Consider the following 15038-nt stretch of genomic DNA (forward strand, 5'->3'; position numbering starts at 1 on the left):
TGAGCTATGGGAAGAAATCGTCCGTGCGTTCGCTGCGCGAGATTATTCTGTCCGGCGCCAACTTTTACCAGAACACCAGACTTATGGGCAACTGTGAAGATCCAACACGCTTGACAAGACGGCAGCTGAAGAACTTGCCCGATTGGCTAGTGGAGCTATACTGCGCCGGCCGGATGCCATGTCCGATTGTAATTGCCATTCGTTGCAATCAGACATTAATACTACCAACGTTTGTCGAAGACTTTACCAAGCCGACCATTTATGACAGTTCGACCAGGTTAAGGGAAGCGTTGTATGGAATAATTTTGAAAGATACAGGAAAACTTCAAGTTAAAGAGTACGTGAGATTGAACCAAGCGTTCCGCTTTCGTGTGATTTCTGTATCTTCGGAATGGTGCAGTCTTTCTGATATCGGCAATATGACTAGTTCAGAGCTGAGAGCTCAGTTTCTTCGTATTGTCGACTGCGATGAAGCGGAAATAATCAGCTTGTCCGAAAATTTGCAACTGTATTTTCTATCTCTTCGTTACTGGTCACTGTCTGCGGCTGAGTTTGCCAGCAAGAACATTCTGATTGCATTCATCGCAGTTGCTTATTGCTTATTTTCTGTATCCGCCCCCGGACAAGGTTTCCCGAAACCATTCCGCCTGCTGAACGCAATTCCCGTGTTGGATACTCGAATGAAAAGCAAACTTTTCCTACAGATTACGCACAGTGTGAACATCTGGCAAGCCAGTTTGACAGCGATGACGTGGCTCAATTATGTGTTGAGAGAACCGTTCAAATGGCCAAAAATTAGTACTCTTTTCTCTGGAAGAATGCTAATCAATTTGGCTTGTGAACTTTCGCGCGATGTGAAACCGATGAATTTGCTTGAGAAAAAATATTTCGCCAGTGCCGCAAACAGTTTTGCATCTTTCCTGGAATTTTGTAAACCATTCCAAAATATTATTGACCAAGCCCCGCTCAGCGCTACTGCAAAGCCCAGGAAACGACGTCGGCCAAAGCAGAAGAGTTCAACAAAAAGTGCCGAAAAAAGCCCTGTAACTGGTCAATCCACATCATCATCAGAATGGGCTGATGTCGACGAAGAAAACAGATTTTCAAAATTGCTCAATAATAATTTGAAAATTTCCTGAACACAATTTATTGCTAAATTTTTTCACTGAAACAAAAAATCCCATCTTGAATTCGTTCAATTTTCTCCGCATATAGGGAAATTTTCAATCATCACTCCAACGTGTTGTTTGTTCTTCCTTCTGCTACTTCTTCTGTTCAATAAACTGCTTCTCTGCTCGTGCTGTGCGGATTAATTTTCCTCTTGGTATACCCAGAATTCTGCTGAATCGACTTTTGGCATTTCTGTTTCGTATTATCATTCATGCCGAATTTGATCTTAGAACAAGGAAACAATTTCACGATCACAACAACAATCATTCAAAAGTTAGAACCGCAACATAAATACAATATCAATTTTCGCAAAGAACGCAACGAGGATAAAATTTTAAAAATAACATACTTTAAACATCTCTTCTTCCAGTAGAGTATGTGTAACTTGATTAACTCTTCGAAGAAATTCAACGTCACCTTCGTTCTTGTTCTGGATAAAGCGTTGCTTTAGAACTAACAAAAACATAGTTCTCATGTAATTTATCTTCAAAAACAATTGCAATTCAACATACATTTCTTATTCTTTTTGTATAACTTGCAGTGATTCAGTGTCATCAACTCGCGGCAAAGACGGGGAACTTCTTGTTCAGAGAAATCAACTACTTTTCTTTCAGGAGCTTCTCTTAAGAAAAAAAAATTGGTGTACTTTATCATTAACCGAATTACACACACACACATTAATATATTCTAAAGCGTACTTGTTTCTATGGCTTTTTTTGTTAAATTTTCTCTTTCTTTTGTAATATTTACCCATTTTAAAAGATCCGAATCCTTCAAGCGTAAAGATTATCACGTTTCGAACAACTGATTGTTTGCACAAATATTATCAGCCACTAACTACAACAGTATGCCATATTGATGTTTATTAATCCAGAGGAGACATTTGAATGCAATAAATTTTACTAAATCTTACTTACTAGGAAAAACTTTTCCAAATGACAATATTTGCGCTTAACGACAAAAATTCCGAAAAACATTTTTCTTACCATATTATGATTTGCACGTACAAACTGTACTGCAATTGATTATTCATCTTAAAATAATTATTGTTACAATTGATAACGATAAAGTTGATCTTTTCAAGTTTCAAATATAGTGTGAATAAAATTTAAGATTTTATAAATTACAGTTTATAATGGTTTGTTTTACAAAGCAATCTGACAAAAGCTAACGGTTAACAGAATTAGCGGACGTAATGCCCAATTTGATTGGTCAATTTGGATTTCTGGCTCCGCCTTCAAATTTGCAAAATGTTATATTGCTCTCTTGCTTTTATCTAGCGTTCTGTTCAGTTGTTCTCTCTCTTGCGCTGTTGATGCTGATCTCTGCGTGTCTTGTTTTACACAGTGTTACCGGTTTCTTTTCGAAATACAGTATTCTGCAATTGTAATTGTTAAATAAGATTAAACAATTAATTGCACAATATCGTATGAAAAAATAGTTGTCACATGTGAAAGTATGTTTTATCGTGTTTTACAAAGATGTGAGTAGAAATGCATTATTGAGTGAATGATGGTATTGTATCCGAAATTGCAGTGCAGCGTTTCGATAACAGTTTTAAGCACAGAAAGAGTCAATTGTATTTTGTTTGGTAAGTATTGAATTGTTGCTTTGTTTGTTGTAAATAATAGGTGAAGAATAGAAAACAAAATTAAATGTCGAAATTTTGTGAGCTATGGACTTTGCTGTTTTCACGTTTTCGTGAAAAAAAATTTTTCGAAATTTTGAATTCTTTTCTTGGTTACATATCGATAAATTGGAGAGTTCTGCACAGTCTGGTTGAACACATTTCGATACTTCTGAAATAAACTGCTTTAAATTTGGCAGTTTGTTTATCTTGATTGATAGAATATTTACGCAACCGTAACTTTGTTCATATATACCCAATTTGCGTGAAATTTATTAAATGAAGCATTTTGCACTTTGCTTTAAAAATGATTAGCCTGTTTCAATATTTTTTCGTATTGTTCATTCCATTTTACTTGAAGTAATAAAGCTTACTTTTTTTGACAACTATATTAATCACTTTTCAAATACAAATGTATAATGCTATTTATGTTTTCAGAAATATTCAAATGGTATTTATGCTGTAATCAGAACATGAAAGTGAAGCGATTTAGCGATTTTTCTGTATGTCGCATTTCGTTTTGTTTAAGGGGATATTTCACCTTTCATTTACTTTCTGCATTTCTTTATCACAAGCATGTATAGAATTTGAAATTTCCTTGTATTCTTTCTTGTTGATGATTTTGAAAAATCGTAATTGTTTTTGTAATTGCGTTGTTTGTATCAATCGTTTATTCGTCACTTCTTCTAATTATATTTATTATTATGGTATTTTTAGTAATTGTGGTTCCTATTAATGGATTGGAGCTGAACATTATTTCTATGCTAACTTTTCCTAAAATATATTATTAATTTTATTCAACACATGTATTTAACTGATATTATATTTTGTAAGTTGATTTTTGATGAAAACTGCTCATTATACTTTGAATATTGATTGTAAGGAAAACATGCAATACAATGTACTGCATGACAATACACTTTCACTTAGCTAAATTCTGTTAATTTAAAAGTTTTTGCAGATTGTGTTAGAAATATTTAGTCTTTCATCTTTTCATAATATTTCAATGAAAGAAATCGGCATCATAAAGAAATATTACGTTATGTTATGTATGTAAATAAAAAGCAAATGACGTTCGTCATTTAATCAAATTGTTCTCCATATGCACGCTACCACGCTGTTAGTGATATAAAATTAGCCTGTTCTTACCAGAGGCAAAGTAGTTTTCTATTTGCATAATTTATTTAATATCAAACACCACTTCAGAGCACTTCTATAATGTTCAGTTATTTAGTGCTGGGCGACGGCTAGAGGGACGTGTTCAACTATAATTCCACACTTCATTACCATCTCTGAATCATGCCTGATAGTATGTTGCCTTTACTTTTCTATGAATGCTATTTGGTTGACTTTTAATTATAGTGAGAGAACATTAATCGGCATCTGTATTAGTAGTATTATTATTATTCCCTTTCAGATGCTTTACCCAAACGTGTACGTATATTTGTTTTTATGTTGAGATGACCACAATAATATTATTCACTTTCAGCATTGTCATGATTTGGAAACAAATGCAACAAAAGAGTGGCATGTGAGAAATATAATTCCACTTTTGAAAGTCTTGTATTTTTAAAAGGTAAGTGATGCTTGAGAATGTATGCTGATGCTTTTGTGATATACGTTATTCTCATAACTTGACAAACATAATAAATGTGAACTTATAAGGGTTTATGCTAGCACTATTCACTTATAAATATTATTAGTAGTACATTACTTTTGATTTTTAAAGGTGCTTCAAACAAACAAAAGAAGCACAGTATACATTACCGTTCACCATTTTCACTATCACAATTAACATAATATGAAATTGAATACTTCACACACGGGAGATCATAATGAAGTAGACCTTGCAATCATTATATTATGGTGAGTACCATGCTAAATTTACATGTTTTCAGTAATAAAAGATATGCATCACTAGATCACATCGTAAATGAATGTGCATTAGTGCACGATGTAAAGTGTAAGGGGGCAAAATCTATAAATTTTTAATAATTTTCTGCTGTATTTTGTCCGTGCATATAAGATAACAATGTTGCCGGTTCTACACTGACTAATGTCACAACCGTGATGCATAATTTTCAGTACATCAACCCACCATGTGCATTACATAAAATTATCAATTCATTATGCTTGTGTTTTAAGTAAATGTTGTTTTGCCATTCTTCTGTTTTTTGCATTTATTTTTCGGCTTTTAAAAGTGGTTGATCAAAGTCTGATTGAAATGTTCACTAAATAATCAGTTCCTTTAAATTAATGAATGAATTTTGCTGAGTATTGCGGCATATTATTATCGTGCCGGTGCAGCCCCATTTACGTAAGACACAATTTTATACTTATTTAATTTACGGCATAATATTATTTGTGATAGATAGTCGCTTTGATCTGTAACATATTCAGGATTTTGTTGTTGTTCAGCAATTATTATAATCTTTGGTGTTGGCTCATTACATTGTTATACGTTTTCAAAGCATACATGTATTTCTAGGTCAGCAGAGTAACTTTATGCAAATGTGATGGTAAACACTGCCGTCGGCATTCTGCTACGAGCACTTTGTGCTATTCAAATACGGTAGCAATGTTCCTTATATAAATTTCTGTTTATTGAAGGAACTCCATTATAGTCTAAATGTTCGCTGCTGAAGGGCGGTCTATTTACTTACAGCATTGCGTTATTTGGTCATTTCGATGCTTCACTGCAACAATTACGTTGCGATTGCGAGACTAAAAATATGAAGAAACCATGAACATCAGTTACAAAATGTATGACTCTACGCTTGCTTTATACGTCATCCCTGACAGGTCTGCTGACAGGTATGAATTTTCATATATTTGCTATTTTTTCATACTATGTTTTCTTTCTTTCTCTTGGCACACTGCACTAAACATGCGCGCTTTTTAAGTTTTTTGTAGTTGCTTGATTTTAGTCTTTTTGAATGGAAACTAGCGCGTTGTTCTTCAGTAATGATGTTCAACTAATATTCGAGCCTTTATTACGGCCAAGCCAATATATAATAGTACTAATGGTATATTTTGCTATAATTTTCAATCGTCCTTACAAATCCATATGTAAAGTAGTACTCTGACATAGCAGTTGAACCCCTCCCGCCTTATCTTTACTTCCCACTGTAATGTTTATTGCTAAGGTAACATACTTGCCCAATTGTTTAAAGGAAATGTCTGTCACCGGGATACTGCTGTCGCACAATCACACCCCTAAATGCTTGTCACTGCTCAAATCGTGCACAAGATTGTTTCAGCATGACATAGGAAAGCTGCTGTTAGTTAGAGAACATACTTTTATACTACCACCTTTGGTACTTTCAGAATGGCAGTAACGTTCCCTTCATTTTTGAAATGACTCCTTAAAGTTTCTATTATGATATTGTATGGCCCGTAGCACTGACTTATACAGATGCACCTAATTTCTGTCATTGAGAAAATAACTCAATGCCCATCAATGTTGTCAGTATTGATAAATGAAACAACGCCTGAATATTATACGTGATGATTGAGTGGAAGAACGCATATGACAACTTCCACCTCCTCCAACCTTCAATTTCTTGCTCATTCCTTCCAGCTATGCTTTCCCGCCCTCCTTTCCTTTCTAATGATCCCCATCACTGAGCCCGTAATAATACTAAGCTGAACAGAGATCACATTCAACTGAAAATGCTGCCCACCCCCTATTTCCAGCTGAATCAACAGCACTTGGCTGTTTTTATCTCGTATAAATCTAATTTCTCATAATTGTTATCGACTAGCAATATAACAAAATCCAGGCTACTCGTGATTCTTTTGTTTTATTCTTTTCATAAAAAGCAATACAGAAATGTCACCCGCATAAGTTTCTTGAATTCATTGCAAATCGGTCAGTTACTGAATTTCTGCGATTAGGGTTTTTCTCACATTGTATGAAGCGCGCTGATGCAGTGCTCAACCAAGTTTGCAGTCTTGCTATAAATTATCCTAAGGCGCAAACGAACGTGGAGGTGAGCTGTCAAGCGGCATACCCCATGGAGCGGCCGCTTAACAACATTATGTCTACGCTGCGCACTTGTTGACTTCTGTATTGACATAAACTGCATTTTACAAAATTTCATTACAACTGTTTAATTTTCCATAAATCTGAAAAAGTATTTTATTTTCGCAACTGTTTTCAGTGGGAGCTATTTGAAATTATAATTTTGATTAGAAGAAAAGCATTGATAAAATATAAATTATTGAATCACCTTGTACTTTCAAGCAACTAAATTCCACAACATACATAAATACGCAGTGATAACATTTCCGTTTATTTTTAGTAATTTGCGATGCTTTATGTTAATAACTTTACGTTTTAGGTAATTTTAGGGAAAAGATTTGCATAACAATGCAATATTACGTAGTAATAGGAAGTGTGTAAATAAGAACGTAATAAATTTCATCGTCTCGTTTTATAATGTTGCTCATAATGTTTATTTTACTGCGCTATTAGTGATGGAAAATTAGGTTATTCTTCCTGAAGCAAAGTAAATAGTCATTTGCATAATTTACTTATTATACAATTGACTAAGCACATCGATTTTATTAGGTTTTTCAGTTCACTGCAATGCTATCAATCTAGCACGTGGTCAACTATAATTCCGCTTTTCAACACCATCCATGAATAACTGGTAAGTTGGATTTGATATTTTGGTGGTGGCATGCTATGCATGTTACTTTACTTATATGGTGAATGGAAACTGACGGGTTTCTTTTCTATTGTTGTTATTGCTAACTTTCAGGAACATCAGATGCTGAAGAAAAGGAACTCTTTGTTTATTATTTTGTGATATAATTTTCTTTCAGAATTGACATTTTATATTCATATCAATGAATGTGAAACAAACAGTACCTGAAAACTAACTGAATATGGTAACTATGCATCATGATAAATGTGCCTTGCTTTTCACTTGAATTTTTCTGTTAAATTTAGCTTTTAGGTTACAGTGCCAATAGCGCCACATTACTTTCATTCTAACTGCAGCATTAATATTAAATTATCATGTATATGATATCATAGATTGGGTGGTCTTGATTGAATTCTTTTACGAATTGAAAATTACATTTGCCTTGCTACATTTTGAAAATGCACAGATGCAATCTATTATCAGTAAAGACGGGTAAAAGTTGTTGAACAGTGGTTGTTGAAGTTGCTGACAGCGTTCAAAAAACGTATGACAAAAAACAGTAAGTATTGACTTTGTTTAGTTAGATAGCAAGACGATGGACTGATCAGATATATGTAATATTTGGTAAAATCTATAATTATAGATTGCGTCATCACCTGAGCTTTTATGGAGTTTTATTTGTTCTGGGCACCGTGATAAGTCATGTTCAGATCATTTCGTTCCAAATGTGGCATCCGTAAGTATTGAATTTGCTTCTGATTGCAGTTGCATCGTACAGTGTACATATTTTATCTATGACAGCATTACATTAACACCAAGCGAATTCGATGTTTCTTCTGATGGCCCTCTGAGTTGAAGTTAACGAAGTGACGTTCATCATTGGTACTAGTGTGGTTTCACTTATCATAAGAGTAAGAAAGAAATGATTGTAATTCTAGCAGATTACGTTGAGACAGTCGAGAAGCGCTGGTGCCCGTATAGATCTTTTGTGAGTGCGTTTCCAATGTGATATGACAAAAATTAGTTTTTGTTTATAATAGCTGTGGATTATGTCGTCTCATGAAGCCCGTACTGATGTCAACCTGGCGTTTCAGTGGCGTTTTCTAGCCGTCCCAGTGTGCCTTTAGTTATCACAAATAGTAAGTAAAGGAATTTGATATTATGACAGCAATGTTAAATAGAACAGGTCGCTGTACATCCCAGCATTTTGTTCTTGATAGCAATGGATTACGTCTTCAGAAAATTTGTTTAGTCGCAGCCGATGGCACTCTCAAATTGCGTTTCCTACGGTTCTGATGTTTTTCCTTGTCACCCAAGGTAAGAAAGAATTGCATTATTTTTTGTAGAATTGTATTTAGATTTGTATTTAGTTTTAGTGCGTAACTGTGAAGACGAGAGCCGCATCTTGAATGATCTCCATCGAATATCGTAGTTTTTATTATGTTGCTGTTATTCGTATGGCTTTCTTTTAATATGGCTGTAATATGTTGTAATATTCAACTATGTATTTTAGAATCATAGCATGTTTATAAATTCTTTAAGAGGAGTAGAGAAGTAGAAGTACTGCTACGAAGCATCAAGTTAAGTGGATAAAGTAATGCAGGTAAGTAGAGTCGAAGCGGTAAATGGTACAGGTAAATGGACTGCAGGTAAGTACTGAAGGTAAGTACGATAACGTAGGGTGCAGGTGAGTAAAATGAAAAGGGACAGGTACTCGAAGGTACAGGTAAATGGAGTGCAGGTAAGTACTGAAGGTAAGTACGATAACGTAGGGTGGAGGTGAGTTTTGCAGTAAAAGGTAAGTTTTGCAGGTAAGTATATAAAGAAGAATATCGTACAGTTAAGTGGATTGAAGTGTGATAGCGTAGAGGTAAGTATATGGCGTAACTCTACGCTGAGAGGAGTACGGGAAAGCATAGGTAAGTAGTGAGGTAAGTGGGGGACATGTATGAAATTGCAGAAGTAAGGAGGGTGGTACAGATGAAAATTCGAAAATTTTCGAAAAAATACCTGAGGGAATGCCCTAGGCATAGCCTAAAAGCAAATAAAAATTTGCATATCCCCCCTGAAGGCAAATATTGTGCAATAAAATGCTTTCGGCGTAGCCTGCGGGAATATGCAAATTTTTATTTGCCCTGGGGGCATAGCCTGAGGCGACGCCTGCGGCTAAATTTCAAAAAATTTCGAAAATTTCGAAAAATTGCCTGAGGCATAGCCCCAGGCGTAGCCTGAGGGCAATAAAAATTTGCATATTACCCCCAGGCGATTAAAAATTTGCATAAAACCCCCCTTAGGTCAAATATTGTGCTATAAATTGCCTGGGGGATAGCCTTAGGGCATATGCAAATTTTTATTTGCCCTGGGGCATAGCCTGAGGGTAAAGCCTGGGGCTATATTTTAAAAAATTCGAAATTTTCAAAAAATTGCCTGAGGCATAGCCCCAGGCTTAGCCTGAGGGCAATAAAAATTTGCATATTGCCCTGAGGCTATTAAAAATTTGCATATTTTATTAAATAAATCGCCTCAGGCTTTTTTTAATTTGTAATTTCAAAATTCACCATACTTCTTTCTACCCTAAACACTTTTTACATTACTTACCTTTCCACTACTTACCTCCACCTATCCAGTACTCACCATCACATATACCTTCACAATTATACTTACCTTCACACGTATTCTTACCTGACTTACCCTTAACTATTAAACAACTTACCTATTTTTCTTCGTACTTACCCATAGTCTGCTTCCTTGTCTTTTTAGACTGATTTACACTTTACGCTGTTTACTTAGTTATGTTGCCTTTAACTGAATCTCTGAATGAACTGAACTGAACCAGAACTAAAATGAATTCTTACCTAAATTTAAAACATTAGTACCAAACAATAATTATAAAAAGCAATTATAAAAACCTGAAAAACTAAAACGACAAAATTAACACTTCACAACTTTCATATTATACAAAAGTAAAATGTACATACGTCACCAAACCGAGCGGCATGAACTGGTGGTAGTACTTTGTGATGACGTATTTATCGACGTGATTACGAATCTTTGTAAAAAAACCATGTTCAATAACGGATAGTTACCAAAGAATGCAGCTATTTCATTCATCTATATCTAAACGTAATTTGATTCTGAAAATATTTGCAAAACAAGTGTGCTGAAAAGTATGTTGAACAAAATTGATATAAAACAGCCATATTATAAAAAATTAAAGACAACAGTGCATTGTTGTTCCTCAATTACTAAGTATACAAATTTTCATAAAAACTACTTGTTAGTCATACAACATTTGCCGTTCATGATGCAACCCTCAAGAGTTATGCGCTGAAATTTTCAATTAAACATTCTTAGCATGTGATAAGCAACACCGCAGTGTGGATGCTATCACTCATCAATAAAAAACAAAATCTGTACTTACAAAATACTAAAACTTACCTACTCACATAATACTCTACAAAAATACTCACCAAACGCACTGATGGCAACACGCACTACCACACTTGTATGATGTATCCGAAAACAAGGGCAAATCGACTATATTCACGACATATGCTACTATTACAATCATTATTTAATTATATGTTACTCCTGCGATAAGCGAAGCCACACATTTCTGGAGCAATGCTGGGTAACGCCATTCAGCCAACTTAAACTAACGCAGGAGTATGAACGAGCTCGAAGTTGATGATGTTATCCATTCCTACAATGGGCAAAATGTGTACTTATTTTTGTGATGGCACATTTAGAACGCATTGAGGTAAACGTGACATACCATGTTGGCAACAGCAACAAGAATTCCAAAAAGTTTCAATTATGTTGACGCACACTATTTAATTCGATAACTAGAAGCATGCAGGATCAGATATAATTGGAATTAGAAGACATTAATAATAGTAACAGATTATAGATGATCAATTACTTACAGATTTTTGTACATCTTTTCAATCCATTGAGGGAAACCTGAACCACCATTAGAGAAAGATATTCAAATTTATAGAAATAGTTGCACAGCACTGACACAACCCATTGCTATAACAAAGTGCATAAAATTCATTCTTACTGTGACGATGAAGAAAGCCAGAAAGCGGAACTGTTGAGATACATGACTGATCACGGTAGAAACATGAACAGAGCGATAGTCAAACTAAAAAATACATACTAAATAACACAGCAAAATAAAACATTGGATTACAAAATTAATGAAATTCAAATACCATCGTGATGCACTGTTATTCGGCTTCAATCACTTTTTATAATACGGCTGTTTCTCATAAGTATCATTTCAACCGCTGAGTTCATATAAAACGCACGTAACGTAATAAACAGAACAGAAATAAAGAAAGAATAAAGTTGAAATTATTTAATAGGTAATTTGTCACATAAACAGAATATTTTTTACCTACACTCTTGTACCTACACCTACTCTTTTTACCCATCCATTTTATAAATAGGAAAGATAAAAAGGAATAAATTTTATAAGTTTCTAATGTAAAATTCAAATTTCAAATTTTCAAAAATCAAAGGCAACCAATCTACAATATTACTTACATTAAGTTGCACGTACGAATACAATAGCAGACTTGCTGCTGACGGCGTTGCTAACTTACAATCTAAATATCTCGCAAATAATCATTTTGCGCAGCTGCTTGTTGGCCATCATTTTTATTGAAATTTCACGGAAATAAACAAGATTGCAAATCAACAGCAGATGAAAATAATTATGATGCATAGTGGCTGCATCTTCTCATGATAGGATTTTTTATATTCATTGATATGAAAATAAAATAATGTAAACTCTAAAAATGAATTATATTAATGCAGTCATCTCTAAATAAAAACAGAAATAGATGCTTCTTCGTCTTCAGCATCTGATGTTCCTGAAAGTTAGCAATAACAACAATAGAAAAGAAACCCGTCAGTTTCCATTCACCATATAAGTAAAGTAACATGCATAGCATGCCACCACCAAAATATCAAATCCAACTTACCAGTTATTCATGGATGGTGTTGAAAAGCGCAATTATAGTTGACCACGTGCTAGATTGATACCATTGCAGTGAACTGCATAACCTAATAAAATCGATGTGCTTGGTCAATTGTATAATAAGTAAATTATGCAAATGACTATTTACTTTGCTTCAGGAAGAATAACCTAATTTTCCATCACTAATAGTGCAGTAAAATAAACATTATGAGCAACATTATAAAACGAGACGATGAAATTTATTACGTTTTTATTTACTCACTTCCTATTACTACGTAATATTGCATTGTTATGCAAATCTTTTCCCTAAAATTACCTAAAACGTAAAGTTATTAACATAAAGCATCGCAAATTACTAAAAATAAACGGAAATGTTATCACTGCGTATTTATGCATGTTGTGGAATTTAGTTGCTTCAAAGTACAAGGTGATTCAATAAATTATATTTTATCAGTGCTTTTCTTCTAATCAAAATTATAATTTTAAATAGCTCCCACTGAAAATAGTTGCGAAAATAAAATACTTTTTCAGATTTATGGAAAATTAAACAGTTGTAATGAAATTTTGTAATATGCAGTTTATGTCAGTACAGAAGTCAACAAGTGCGCAGCGTAGACATAATGTTGTTAAGCGGCTGTTCCATGGGGTATGCCGCTTGACAGCTCACCTCCACGTTCGTTTGCGCCTTAGGATAATTTATAGCAAGACTGCAAACTTGGTTGAGCACTGCATCAGCGCGCTTCATACAATGTGAGAAAAACCCTAATCGCAGAAATTCAGTAACTGACCGATTTGCAATGAATTCAAGAAACTTATGCGGGTGACATTTCTGTATTGCTTTTTATGAAAAGAATGAAACAAAAGAATCACGAGTAGCCTGGATTTTGTTATATTGCTAGTCGATAACAATTATGAGAAATTAGATTTATACGAGATAAAAACAGCCAAGTGCTGTTCATTCAGCTGGAAATAGGGGGTGGGCAGCATTTTCAGTTGAATGTGATCTCTGTTCAGCTTAGTATTATTACGGGCTCAGTGATGGGGAACATTAGAAAGGAAAGGAGGGCGGGAAAGCATAGCTGGAAGGAATGAGCAAGAAATTGAAGGTTGGAGGAGGTGGAAGTTGTCATATGCGTTCTTCCACTCAATCATCACGTATAATATTCAGGCGTTGCTTCATTTATCAATACTGACAACATTCATGGGCATTGAGTTATTTTCTCAATGACATAAAATAGGTGCATCTGTATAAGTCAGTGCTATGGGCCATACAATATCATAAAAGAAACTTTAAGGAGTCATTTCACAAATGAAGGGCACGTTACTGCCATTCTGAAAGTATCAAAGGTGGTAGTATAAAAGTATGTTCTCTAGCTAACAGCAGCTTTCCTATGTCATGCTGAAACAATCTTGTGCACGATTTGAGCAGTGACAAGCATTTAGGGGTGCGATTGTGCGACTGCAGTATCCCGATGACAGACATTTCCTTTAAACAATTGGGCAAGTATGTTACCTTAGCAATAAACATTACAGTGGGCAGTAAAGATAATGCGGGAGGGGTTCAACTGCTATGTCAGAGTACTACTTTACATATGGATTTGTAAGGACGATTGAAAATTATAGCAAAATATACCATTAGTACTATTATATAATGGCTTGGCCGTAATAAAGTCTCGAATATTAGTTGAACATCATTACTGAAGAACAACGCGCTAGTTTCCATTCAAAAAGACTACAAGCAAACAACTCGAAAAGCTTAAAAAGCGCGCATGTTTAGTGCAGTGTGCCAAGAGAAAGAAAAAAAACATTGTATGAAAAATAGCAAATATAAGAAAATTCATACCTGTCAGCAGACCTATCAGGGATGACGTATAAAGCAAACGTAGAGTCATACATTTTGTAACTGATGTTCATGGTTTCTTCATATTTTTAGTCTCGCAATCGCAACGTAATTGTTGCAGTGAAGCATCGAAATGACCAAATAACGCAATGCTGTAAGTAAATAGACCGCCCTTCAGCAGCGAACATTTATACTATAATGGAGTTCCTTCAATAAACAGAAATTTATATAAGGAGCATTGCTACCGTATTTGAATAGCAGAAAGTGCACGTAGCAGAATGCCAACGGCAGTGTTTACCATCACATTTGCATAAAGTTACTCTTCTGACCTAGAAATGCATGTATGCTTTGAAAACGTATAACAATGCAATGAGCTAACAACAAAGATTATAATAATTGCTGAACAAAAACAAAATCCTGAATACGTTACAGATCAAAGCCACTATCTATCACAAATAATATTATGGCATAAATTAAAGAAGTATAAAATAGTGTCTTACGTAAATGGGCTGCATTGGCACGATAATAATATGACGCAGTATTCAGCAAAATTCATTCATTAATTTAAAGGAACTGATTATTTAGTGAACATTTCAATCAGACTTTGATCAACCACTTTTAAGAGAAGAAAAATGAATGCAAAAAACAGAAGAATGGCAAAACATGACATTTACTTAAAACACAAGCATAATGAATTGATTATTTTATGTAATGCACATGCAGCTGAGTACTGAAAATGTGCATCGCGGTGTCATTTTAAAA

The 15038-nt window shown here is 34.5% G+C and overlaps 4 protein-coding genes across 4 annotated transcripts; 2 read left to right on the top strand and 2 right to left on the bottom strand.

Moving 5' to 3' along the window:
* Positions 1-83: 83 nt before the first annotated feature.
* Positions 84-1139, top strand: Tsp_02648 (asteroid protein). The gene has a single exon (XM_003378926.1). The coding sequence runs from the start codon at positions 84-86 to the stop codon at positions 1137-1139; it is 1056 nt and encodes a 351-aa protein (XP_003378974.1).
* A 1543-nt stretch (positions 1140-2682) lies between these two features.
* On the top strand, positions 2683-4597 carry Tsp_02649 (hypothetical protein). Its single transcript, XM_003378927.1, has 6 exons — positions 2683-2761; positions 3236-3300; positions 4032-4106; positions 4215-4235; positions 4287-4360; positions 4504-4597. The coding sequence occupies exons 1-6, from the start codon at positions 2683-2685 to the stop codon at positions 4595-4597; spliced, it is 408 nt and encodes a 135-aa protein (XP_003378975.1).
* Positions 4598-9030: 4433 nt separating this feature from the next.
* Tsp_02650 (conserved hypothetical protein) lies at positions 9031-9366 on the bottom strand. The gene has a single exon (XM_003378928.1). It carries the CDS (start codon positions 9364-9366, stop codon positions 9031-9033), a length of 336 nt encoding a protein of 111 aa, XP_003378976.1.
* Positions 9367-9864: 498 nt separating this feature from the next.
* Tsp_02651 (conserved hypothetical protein) lies at positions 9865-11090 on the bottom strand. Its single transcript, XM_003378929.1, has 6 exons — positions 11039-11090; positions 10925-11004; positions 10724-10776; positions 10438-10498; positions 10063-10141; positions 9865-9935 (listed from the first exon to the last, which is right to left on the bottom strand). Exons 1-6 carry the CDS (start codon positions 11088-11090, stop codon positions 9865-9867), a joined length of 396 nt encoding a protein of 131 aa, XP_003378977.1.
* Between the last annotated feature and the right edge of the window lie 3948 nt (positions 11091-15038).

Source organism: Trichinella spiralis, assembly GCF_000181795.1.
Source record: "Trichinella spiralis strain ISS 195 chromosome Unknown Scfld2, whole genome shotgun sequence".
Classification (NCBI taxonomy): domain Eukaryota; kingdom Metazoa; phylum Nematoda; class Enoplea; order Trichinellida; family Trichinellidae; genus Trichinella; species Trichinella spiralis.

Coding starts and splice junctions, on each gene's coding strand:
- Tsp_02649 (XM_003378927.1), top strand. CDS start 2,683: ATGGTATTGTATCCGAAATTGCAGTGCAGCGTTTCGATAACAGTTTTA. Junction 4,107..4,214: donor TCTCTGAATCATGCCTGATA/GTATGTTGCCTT, acceptor ATTCCCTTTCAG/ATGCTTTACCCAAACGTGTA. Junction 4,361..4,503: donor ATTCCACTTTTGAAAGTCTT/GTATTTTTAAAA, acceptor TATTATTAGTAG/TACATTACTTTTGATTTTTA.
- Tsp_02648 (XM_003378926.1), top strand. CDS start 84: ATGGGCAACTGTGAAGATCCAACACGCTTGACAAGACGGCAGCTGAAG.
- Tsp_02651 (XM_003378929.1), bottom strand. CDS start 11,090: ATGGCGTTACCCAGCATTGCTCCAGAAATGTGTGGCTTCGCTTATCGC. Junction 11,005..11,038: donor TGGCTTCGCTTATCGCAGGA/GTAACATATAAT, acceptor TTGTAATAGTAG/CATATGTCGTGAATATAGTC. Junction 10,499..10,723: donor AAATGTTGTATGACTAACAA/GTAGTTTTTATG, acceptor TTTTTTACAAAG/ATTCGTAATCACGTCGATAA.
- Tsp_02650 (XM_003378928.1), bottom strand. CDS start 9,366: ATGCTTTCCCGTACTCCTCTCAGCGTAGAGTTACGCCATATACTTACC.